The sequence below is a fragment of the Lepeophtheirus salmonis genome, chromosome 10, assembly GCF_016086655.4.
Source record: "Lepeophtheirus salmonis chromosome 10, UVic_Lsal_1.4, whole genome shotgun sequence".
In the NCBI taxonomy this organism is placed as follows: domain Eukaryota; kingdom Metazoa; phylum Arthropoda; class Copepoda; order Siphonostomatoida; family Caligidae; genus Lepeophtheirus; species Lepeophtheirus salmonis.
The window spans coordinates 2461291-2473475 of record NC_052140.2 but is presented as its reverse complement, the minus strand read 5'-3'; the positions used below and the strand labels follow the sequence as shown (position 1 = coordinate 2473475).

Below are 12185 nucleotides of genomic sequence, written 5' to 3'. Positions count from 1 at the left end.
TCAATTTGTGTTTTTAATTTCCTCAGCTCTAATTGTGTGTGTATTTCTAATATAATGTATTTAATATTTTCCTTGCATCAAACCTGTGTGTTGTTATAATTATATGTACTGATGAATTACTATCCTCCACTCTGGTTGACTTATAGGCAACCATGTCGTTAATGGTGGGTGTAACCTACTTCTTAAGGGGGTTTAGCAAGGCATAAAGTCGCGACGCAATGAAGTGGACCACGTCGTGTTTATAAGAAGGAAAGTTGAAAAGAAAGTTTTGTTTCCTGTCTTTTTGACTTACATTAAGGAATGTGTCTTGGGCAATGCAGTTATTTTGTATTGAGTTTATTTAACTGAGAAGCGCCATCCTTATGAGAGGATAAAACCTTTTTTGTATAAAAATGACTGTTCTTATTAATCATTCACTGACCTTATTTTTTAATGTCTACTATTATGTGAATTCCAGGTACTTGCCCAGGCGTGTTTTTGAGTAGCCATCATCAAGCGTTAATTTTTTATATATTTTTTTAATATGTTAAATTTTTTTTTGAATTTTCTTTTAAGAAGAAGAAAAAAACAGTTTGGAAGTGTGTATTCAGTGTTTATTTCTTTAGAATGATCATGTTTGTAATGCCTTTTAACAACTCCTCTCATGCTTTCTATTCTTTAATGAAAGTTCATTTTAATTGTGTCATGCCAAAAAGGGAGAGACACACACTGCCTGATTTGACGAGAAATATGGTGAAAGGGTTAGAGTAGTGACCATGAGAACATAATACTTATTCGTCTATAAATACTTGTATTAAGACTCTATTTTCTTAGTGAAAAGTCACTTGTTTATTTTAATTATAGCAATCATGCGTTCACTCATTCATATAATAGTAGACAATAGCAAATAAAATGTTTAATATTCGTAGAGTAAAGTAATATCATGTTTCTGTACTATTTATAAATTAATTCTAGAAGATATTGTAGCTTTTTATTGGAAATATGTACATATATATACCCTCAGGATAATATGTGTGGTCATGAGGGAAAGGACTTCATATCCCTGGATTCTTTTTGGATGAATCTGTGGGGTTTTGAGTGCTTTTACCAAGAAATTGGGTCAACTTTTCAAATAGTTCATGTTTGGATTACATGTCTTAGCTATCTATTTCACCAAAGCACGACATATTTTTGAGTGCATAACTAGAAAAGTTGACAATGAATAATTGTAAATTATTAGCCCTTTGGGTGTGTCGCAAATTGACCTTGAATTAGTCAAAATTCCTCGTTGCAATTAAATAATGAGGAATAATGGATTTTACATGAAAGGTACTATCTGGGCCAATATTAGTCTTAAATCAGATAAAGGTTCTAAATAAAACTACAATTACAGGGTATCCCAATTACTAGGATGTATTTGATTTAAATATTGGGTCGTAAGTAGTGTTGACAGTCCTTATTAAGGACATCAGTCCCAAAACTTATAAAGTTGGGTCTTGGATGACGTCCTTAAACTTTATTTTCTTCTTGTTTTAGTAGTAGTGATAGTCCCATGGACTGATAGGACAGGTTCTAAGACTGGACTGAACCAAATAAATAAGTACGGCCACAGCTGTCTGTAATTAAAAGTAAAAAGAGAAAATTGGGATGGACTTCCTTTCTAAATTTTTGTTCAAGATTCTTTTTATGTTGATGCACCACATATTTCTGATTAAGCAATCACTTTAATAACTTTATTAAGATGTTTAGGTGTTATGCTCTATTACAAACTTTCTTTAAATAATAATACGTGTGACTAGTGATTCATTGCTTAGGCACGTAGGTACTTACTAATTGAATCATATATGCATAATATATGAGATGATGGAAAGGATTCATTGAGTAGTGAATCATTATTTGTATGATATATCAAAGTAGGATAATGCCATCATAATAATTATGCACGTAACTGATTTAAAGGGTGTAAGGAACGAAGAAGAACATTTATTTGTTAAGTTTATAATCATAATAATTTAAAAACATAAGACATTTGTTTATATTATCTGAAGCAGTGAATGTAAATTATTTATAAGTTAAACACACGTAACTACTACTCCTACGTATGGGTAAATTATAGGATCGCTTTTAATTCTATGGAAAATTCAAACTTACTCATAAATAGGGTTGAAAGTTGTAAGTATTTTTAGCTTACCAGTTTTGTAGGGGTTGTTGGGAACCGCTGATGTCGTTATCTTCATTGTATTTTGCAAAAAATGGCCCAAACTCCGTTGGTAGTGGAATGTTGTTCAATAATTGTTCACAGCAAAACAAGAGCTAATTTCAATTCAACCAATTAACGTTCAGAACGCTGGTTCGGATAAAAGAATCAGAAAAGTCGACATCTGACAATTAAATATCGAGTAAATTTTCGTGCTAGTGAGGTAGCGTCCGTAATAAAAATCGGGTGTATTTTGAGCTTGCTAAATAAAACAAATATAACTTCAACATGGTAACCAACTGCTTAGGGGAAAAAAATCATTCTTCAGATTACCAATTCCAAAAAAAAAAAACGGTCCAGCTAAAAAAATCACAGGAGTTACATCACTAGGTATAGTGTTTTTATTTTCCAATGCTGCTATCCTTATTCTTGACAACAGAATATCTATGTAGAAAGTGTAATATCGAGTGTGGGTCCTCAGAAATGACTGAGAGTATGCCTGAGCATTTCTTGGGGGAGTTTTATGTAGCGATGAAAATCAGGAGCATTTTTTTAGCTCCCCCGTTTTTTTTTAAAGTTTGTAAACAGAAGAGTGAATTTTCATTTCCCAAGCTGTTGCCATAATTATTAGATTCTAAAGGAGTGAAGTTCTTATCTGCCACATAGAAGCTATCATTGGTATATACGAAATCGGATTGAACATTTGCGCATGCTCATAAAAGACGATGATTAACCTTGAGGAGTTTTTTTCAGAGTTGTAATTGTAAGACCTTGTTGGTCTCAATGTCGAGTTGAGCATCATCGACATCAGAATAAATCTTGCCCATGTCCTTGTGTATTTCCTTCTCCGCCCTCGTTATGGCTACTTGTAGTGGATCTAATGAAACGTCATGACAGCTAAGCTACTCAGCTCCCCAAAATTCTTCTAATTGTTAGGGTGACTATGTTAATTTTCCTTTGCTTAACATGCTCCCGATTAGCATGTCTTTTTGGACTCTGAGTATATTTAAGGATCGAAAAAGTTTTTTTACACATCGAAAATGCTTACGATTTACAAACCTACTCATACGATTGCATTTTTACCAATATAGATTCCTATTTTCCTATGCATTTTTTCACATTCACAAACCCTTTTACATGTTATACGAGTACGTAATGAGCCTTAAAAATGCGCGATATACCTACGCTGTACAAAGATATTTTGTTTGTCTTTTTTTTTTTAGAATAATTAATCCTTTAAGAGTAAAGTTATAATAAAATTTTTAATAGGCTTTTTATTCATATGAAAGAGTTATTGAGCATTAATTCCCTTACGTGATTGGTATTGACTACTTTTTTGGATTTTTTTGGAATTTTTATCATAAAATTGTGAAATTTAATATTCAAAAGGCTCGATACAACCTTTTCAACACTAACCAATATGGGTAAAATTTTTTGATTTTGTCACTATTTATTTAAAGGAATATTTTTGACTATGTTCGCCTAACATTTTGAAAAATTGGTATCACTTAAATTACCTAGTGTTAAGCTGTACAAGATTCCAAACAATTGTTCAATACAAATTCTATTGTTCGGAATACCAACTGATATTTGAGCCTTTTTTTCTGCATTTTTAATGAGAAGAGCAACTTCAAAGGATGAACTAAAAAAAAAAAAAAAAAAACTGACAAAAGCTTGGGAAAAAATGTCTCCAGATACTTTGAATAATCTGTATGAAGGGATGCCAAAACGCATAAAAAATGTATTAAGCTTAACGGTCGTCATATTTGGAAGTAAGTTAAGTTTTTTGCCAAAAAATATCACTTATTTAGGTTATTCATTATTTTTTTTTAAAACTACCATCAATTTTTGGACATACTGTATTGTTGTCTAGGTCCTTAAGAACGTGAGGGGCCGGTCCTTGAAAGTTTTCATAAAAATATTGACGATTTATTAAGCCAAGTAAAATACATATTTTAAATATTGAACATATATTGCACAAAATAATATTTTTTGCAATATAATTTAATATATAACGAACATATTACATGGTTACTTAGTTACATAATTTATTTTATTGTATAATGCATGCTTAATAGAAATACAAGGTTAGACAATCATGTAATCGGGCTTGCTAAAATTTCCAATTTCATGCATTGTACCGACTGCTGGGCAAGACAGACAGGTTTTGACAAATCACGCAACCAATCATATTCCTTGACGTCATTATTAAAAACGTGGTGGAAGTCAAACATGAGTCGTATAACCATGGAGAATATATGGAGGGACGAAGTTATAGTTGATGGGGCTGGAGTAGTGGATTATGAGTCAACTGTTGTCAGGTGCAAACTTATGTTATGAATTGAATCTTGATAGCTTTAATTTTAAAATGTTTAAATATCGTCGCTTGGATGGTTAATGACATACATGCTTATGCAATTTCGTCAGATGATTGATGAAACATTTGATTGAATAATTTACGTTTCATACAAGCACTTAAAGTACCATTTCGAGAATGAATACGGTTATTCGAGAATTGAATAATACATACTTAATGTTACTTATTTTTGTATTTAAAAAAATACATAGAAAGCAAAAAAAAAAAAATAATAATAATTAATAGAAGTTGTAGCACATACATAAAACTACATTTTAAAATAAACAAAAATATTTTTACCCAGTCCTATACGAACAGTTTATGATTTGTTTGAAATAAGAAAAGATGCTTTTATTATGTCCATAGAAATAAAGGCTTAAATATCAGCTAGATGGTTAATGTCATGCTCATGCGATTTCGTCAGATGATAGATGGAATATTTTAGTTCAGCAATCTATGGTTAAAAGTTAAATATTTAAAAAAAAAAGAAGTAAATTTTATACTTATTCGTTACTTTAACCATGAAGAATATCACCCTTATTTTGAAAAAAAAACAACCCAAAAGCACAACTATGAACCACTTTGGACACTAATTTGAATTATTTAATTGCATCACAGATGGATAAAGGACTTCTTTTTTAATATCTGGTAATACAAAATTAAATAAGTGAATAGATAATAATAGTAAACATATATGATAATTGCCGCCACGACCTCTTCATTCAAAATTATAATACGTCATGTCTCATATTGTATTATTATAAAAAAATAAAGTATTGTATGATCATTTCATGTTTTCTTTCCTTATAAGAATAAATTTGATTAATGTACTGGCCCAGACAATAGCTGACAGTGCCCTTAAGCAATCTATAGTTATCCCTGGGTATAACCTTGTATTTCTATTAACCTTGATTTAACTAAAATAACTAAAAAAAAGAAAAATACTCTCATTTACGTCACAAAGAATCGATTTTACGTTCTTTAAGGACCGAAAAGTGGGATTGGAGGGGCTGAAATGGACTGGACTGCGGTCCTAAATAAGGACCTACACAACACAACATATATAACTCCCCAACAAATCCTCAGTGTTAATTTCCGTCATTCATGAGCAAAGGCACTCTATACTTAGATGTACTCTCCCAAGAATAAAAGAATAATGATAACAGCTTCGAAAAATATAAATCACTGTTCAGGTATATTGAGATGCTTATGATTGTTACATGGCTTAGTTCAGCAGAAAGCGAATGGTGAGTTTAATACAGCTGTTGTGCATGGTTTTATTCTTGTCCTAGGAGAGGGCATCTAAGGATTATATGTAACCATGAGTATACTCGCTCATGAATGACTGAGAGAAACGCAAATGAGCTATTGGGGAATTATAATCAGTTTAAACTCCTGTTGGACTCAGAGTTGAATAGAGGATCAACAGCGAATTAATTGCTGCCATTGTTCTAGCTAATTTAATGAAACGTCATGCTCCTAAACATTCTTCAAATTGTCAGGGGTACCATGTTCATTATTGCTTCATTTATTTTTCTGAACATAGGGACATACTTGGGATTTACATATCCCTATGGGATATGTAAATCCTCACTAAGAAATAATGAAAATGATTGTATAACAGGTTTTTGACATAATAATAATAATTAAATAATCATAGTGATATAAAAATATATATTAAATTAATATGGAACAGAGATTGTACATGCAGCAGGAATGTGCTGTAGTAACCACTGTGGAGGCACAGTGTAGTAAACTAAAAATAATGATAATAATTGATTTTGAGAATGTATGGATTCCAGTTCAACATCTTTTTGTTCATTCAACTCACTCCCTCACTTATTGTTTGCAGGCTTGCTTTCTGATTTTGGTATAAATAGGTATATATTATGCTAAATCATCAACAATATTTGGAATGATACAACAATAAAGAAGAATTACATATATACATAATATATAATATTGCAACTTGGTTCTAGAGATTTATATATATATATGTATGTATGACTATGAATTTGAACTCATGGAAGGGATCATGGTAAGGACGACGGAATCAACAATCACATCAAATTTAGGAGCTAAATGATGTTTTCAATGCCTCAATCAAAGTCATAACCAAATTTAGAACCTATTAGGGAGAGGAAGAATAAATCAAATGACTATGAAATTCATGTTTGAATGTATGTATCTCTACGTACCTCATCCGCTTGTTTGGCCATGGTAGCTACCTCCTGAGGATCTTTACTCCCCGTTAGAGCACTGATGACTGTGCCGATTATTGCCTGGAAATATAAAGTAGAAGGGAGATGTCAACATGAGAATTTCTCTGTTTTGTATTTAACCCTATACACGTCGTTATTTTTATTGTATCACGCAGCCTTTCATATAAAAAAAGATGCCACAAAATCAATTTGTATTTAGTTAATTCTTGCCAACCATGAAATTATTATTCAAAAATTGCTGAGAAGTATTCAAAGCTTAACAAGAGCTAATTATAATTAAACCAATCAAGAACTCTGATGTGGGAGGGGAGCAGAAACATCGACAGATGACAACGTACAAAACTGTATATTTTTGTGTTTGTGAGGTAACGCCGTGTGTAACGTGGGCTAGGTGAATGAATGCTCAGAAATTTCAACATTTTTGAAATGCAAATCCTCGTAACTTTCTAAGAACAAAAATGGGGTTTCCCCCCCCTTCGAAACTCGGTGAAAAATCGATTTTTTTAGTTTGATTATAAATTGATATTTATTGTTATTCATAGTAACGGACTGACTATTTTTGCTGATGTTTGTACAAAATAAAAAATGAAACTCTGAAATTAGAATATTTCAAAAGAAAACATCTTTTTTCTATTTAATGATCAATGGAGCTTTATTTACTTATATTAGTTTGTGAATAAAGCGACAGAGAGTTCCGCCCTCTTGTGGTAAAATATAAAGCTCCCTAAATGATAATATTTCTTAATGAAAAATATAGCTGTTTGCCACTCACATAGAAGGCGCTATGAAAATTATTCTCAGCATCCCTGAAAACAACTTGTTTAAACAACAAGCTAGTTACTGTCGCGCCACCTTGCGGAGAATATATATATTTTTTTTAGTTTGCTCATTTTCAATTGCATTTATGAAGTACTTGAGATAAAAAATTGTCAAACTGCTCAAATCCGAGATTCGAGAGCTCTTGTATGTATAAAATATGACGTTATAGGAGTACTACATAATATGAATTGTACCTGAGTCGGCGTTGTGTCTGATTTATCAATTCCATCAGAGCCGCTTCCAAAGATGGCTAATAGAACCTTGATCCCCACGGATATAAAGTTTTGCCATGATAAAGGATCCTCTTGCTGAAAATTAAAGGGTTTATTATATATATATACATATATTAACTTGATATGAAATAACTTAATTATTGATAATTAGTAATTGATTAATATTTTATGGCATATTTTTAGATGATTATACTCAATTCAAGGGTCAAATATATATGTATGTGAATTGACGTAATTTTAATGAATCAAAATGAAATGATAACATCTGTCAATAGTTGTTATTTGAAATAGTTGGTTTTGTAAAGAAATAAGGTATTTTCAGACATACAAAGTCCTACAACATACACCCCTTTGATAAAAAAGAAAACGTTATTTTCTAATTCCGATTGAATACTAATTCGATTCTCAACTTATTTTTTTATTAATTTGGTAGACATGCCCACAACGTTTACATTCTGTGTTTGCTTTTGACAAATAAAAAAGCGTTTTTTTACTATCGAAAAGAAAGGAAAGATTGTTTTTTTCTTCTAAATTGAGCATTTTGAAAAGAATAACTATTGCAGAATAGTAAACAATCTTTCAAAAGTTTTTTTTCAGAAATTTTACCAAAATTGATTTTTCCCCATTTTTTTTTTTTTTCAAAACTAGAAAATTCTGGAGCACACCAAAATACGTCTAACCTTTTTATCTGTCAAAGACAAATAACAACGCAAAATGGTGGATATATGTGTACCAACATAAACACATAATAAACTTGAAAATCGAATGAGAATTGAATCCGGAATTAGAAAATAAATCAATGATCAAAACTCGTACATTATATTATCAATGTAGTGTATACATGAACTGTACAATTCGCAATTTTCTACAAGTTGTAGCTGTAAAATTGCAATACAGAATAGACAGATCTTACAATGAGGAGAATGCAATAGATGGCCGATATATCTTTTGATGTAATTGATGACTTTTTTTGATGAAAATAACCAACTAATTAATTATGAGTATTTCTGTGGCACATTAAATATAAAGCTCAAATGCCCACAGTTATATTACTCATAAATTATATTTCAATAAGTATAGCATGATTCACAGTTTCGTTCTAAGCTAGCGAACGGGTGAATCGATTAGTTTGAAACTTTGAAAGTGAATAGTTAACTGTATTTTGTGATAACCTAGTTAAATCGAATTTGTCACTTTTTTTTGCAATGAAATCTTAAAATAGCTTATGATTTATTTATTTTTTTAACTTTTTTATTCATTTTACTGATTAACTAAATTTTTTACTTTATTGAAAATAAAATATCGGATAATTATAAATATAATAAATGCCCCATTGTAGATCCAAATAACCACATGAAGCTGTAAAAGGCAATTTTTTTTTAATTAAAAAAATAAAGATGTTAAGATTTACAACAACGTTTGCTTCTGTCAAGATTTGACTTGGTACTTTTTATGTCTTCAAAATGATCCACAAAGTTTAGTTAATTTATTAAACTTTAAAAATCCGAACAAGTTTGAATACAACGGTTAGTAAATAATGGATCAAAATAAAATGACACATGACATCAATTAACCACTATTCATTAGAATGATCCAAGTTGTCAGAGAATAATTCATTATAATTAGATAATAAAGACAGTGATGTTTAAGTACTTATTTTTATATTTTTTGTTAGTGGTAAAATCCTGATAAATCCCGTGAAAACAAGATCCTGGACACTAATTTATATGGTACTAAGTGAATACTGTCTTATTAGATTGAGGAATACTCTATAATATTACTTATAGTTCATGGACCAAAGAAAAGATCCTTATTTATTGAAAGTATCCCTACTACATGGAATGACCACTAAAGCATTAACAAAGTTATAAATCACATCAATTAACAAAAGAGGAGGATGTAAAAGAAGAAAAAAAGGTCATATTATGACCTTGTAATAGATGAATCTCCTCCAAAAAGACTCCCAACTTTCAACGTAAAGATATACATATATATATATATATAGGTATATAATGAAAAATAAAAGAAAATGGAGATTATTTAACCTTGCATGTACTTAAACGCATTTATTAGGAGACTTTTATCTCTCTCTCTCTCTCCCTTTGATTATTTCCATCATCAAAGCATCTGCTTGTACACATAGTTACTTAAATAGGCTCTAAAATTGTCATTTTACCTCTAAATCAATATCTTCTATTCGATCTGATGAAGTTTGTGCGCCTCCCGTGAAGAAATTAAGGACAATAGGCAACAATTTAATACCTAATTGAACCAGACTTTGAATCCCAAATTCTTCATCGCTTCTACCTTGGACGGAACCGTAGTTTTCCTGGAAACATCAAATTAAAGAACATTTATATATAAATATTTTGTTAATAGCAAATATACGTACAAAAAAAATTAATAATACAAAGATGAAGTCTTTAATATTTGTGTGTGTTTCTTTCTACAACAACCCCCTGACGTTTTATTTTCAAAAAGTTTTTGAAGCCCCGGGGAAATCCACATTTATTTATCATATAAATATAACCTTTTTTATAAGGAGGTTTTTATTTGTTTTTCTTTAGACACATAGATATATATAGCCTAACCTTTTACCCCCCCGCCCTCTTGAGTTCTCAACAAAATAAGACAAAGCTTTTAATTAATTATATATACATATATATATTATTATTGGAAAGAAAATACCATCATATATATGAATCTTCTCGTGTTCGGAACTTTATCTACACTTTTAATCACTTAACCTCAACAACATATTTGAAGTATAGAAAAGAAAATGGATCCTTAGTAATTCCCTTCTTGGAAAAGAATGATCCTTACCTTTGACTCCTTTCCGATACTAATAGGATTATTATGATTATTAGTTTGTGAATATACACTCTGTAGATATGAATAGGATGTTGGGGTAGAAGCAATTTGTTGCGTTAAGAGAGAAGCACAGAAGAGTAGACTTAGTAATTGTTTATTCATGATACCTTTGAATGAAAGAGGATTATATATTATGGGATTGATTGATTATACATATATTATTATAGATAATGTTTTTTTTTATTATATAGTTTTGAATTAGTGGCACACACAGACATATCCGTTTTTGGGAGTAATCATCCTTGAAATACAGCCATACAATAATAATAATAAAGGAAAAGATTCGAGGGAAATATGATTATGGTTATGTAAAAAGAATATAAATCAAAAAGGTGGGAATTTCTATTCTGTATATATATTTTTTTATATAAAAATGATGACATCTTTCATGAGCAATGCAAAAAAATAGGAATGAAGGGATTGAGATGTAATCATTTGAGTTTTTTCTAGGTTACTATATATTATTAAAGTATTTTCATTCTTCTTTTTAAAGCAATAATAGTGACCTTGATGAAGAAGCTTCAGGATCTTTATTTTATTTCTACTCTCTTTTGACTGTTTTATTATTAAAATATATCAGAAATAATTAAAATTGCATTCCTACTCTTTTTGACGAAAATAAATTGAATATCTTACCTATTTATGTATATAGTATATATATGACCGTAGAGATACGGTTGTTCAAATATATAATGGATGTAGAGCTCTCCGTGCAGGAGAAGATAATTCAGAAGGAGAACTTGTCACAAACAATTCACTAATGTCGATACAACTCGATTACTTCTTGAGATAAATATTTCTATAAGAAATAATATATGGGGTTAATATATATTTAAAAAATCAGAGTCAAAAAACCATTCTCTTTCCTTAAAAGGAGCACAACAATATATGACTGGAAATAAATAAATCCCTGAATTCTTCAACCTGCCGGGACGCCGTCTTTTCGAAATGGTTTTCACTTTCGATTTTTCCCTTCCTTGCGCGCCCTTATTTTCTTAAACATGTATATGGTACGACGATACGTACATGGAACTATTTAAGGATTCTAAATAAACATATGGCCATCTTGCTCAAGGAGCAGAGGGGGGGATATGGACATGAGGGTATCATTATATCTACGCACACCACCATATATTTTATTAATAATAATAAATATACGTGGCGTAGAAGTGGCTCTATTTGTAAGTATCCTTGCTCTTAATTTCTGTCAATGGCTACGCCGTGTCCTCATCGTGTCCCGCGAATTTCTTAATTGGAAAAAAAAAGAAAAGAAAAGTGACTAGTTATTTCTTCTTCTTTTCCTTTTTTCTCTTTTTTGGATGGTAGTAGCTACGAAGATGATATTTTAGAAATTTATTTTCCTTCTCTCTTTCTTTCCTTCTCCTTAAATATTAATAATAATAATGAAACGTCATAATTACATTGATATATATATAGTAACAATATTAATTATATGTAGTCCTTGAAATTACAAAAATCTATCATTTTCTCTAATAACTACCACAACC

At 30.5% G+C, this 12185-nt stretch overlaps 1 protein-coding gene across 1 annotated transcript; it reads right to left on the bottom strand.

Moving 5' to 3' along the window:
- Positions 1-6189: 6189 nt before the first annotated feature.
- On the bottom strand, positions 6190-11640 carry LOC121125469 (uncharacterized). Its single transcript, XM_040720668.2, has 6 exons — positions 11314-11640; positions 10630-10784; positions 9983-10135; positions 7768-7881; positions 6731-6814; positions 6190-6660 (listed from the first exon to the last, which is right to left on the bottom strand). The coding sequence occupies exons 2-6, from the start codon at positions 10777-10779 to the stop codon at positions 6604-6606; spliced, it is 558 nt and encodes a 185-aa protein (XP_040576602.1). The 5' UTR covers positions 10780-10784; positions 11314-11640; the 3' UTR covers positions 6190-6603.
- Between the last annotated feature and the right edge of the window lie 545 nt (positions 11641-12185).

Coding starts and splice junctions, on each gene's coding strand:
- LOC121125469 (XM_040720668.2), bottom strand. CDS start 10,779: ATGAATAAACAATTACTAAGTCTACTCTTCTGTGCTTCTCTCTTAACG. Junction 10,136..10,629: donor GTATCGGAAAGGAGTCAAAG/GTAAGGATCATT, acceptor TGATGTTTCCAG/GAAAACTACGGTTCCGTCCA. Junction 6,661..6,730: donor TGGCCAAACAAGCGGATGAG/GTACGTAGAGAT, acceptor TCTCCCTAATAG/GTTCTAAATTTGGTTATGAC.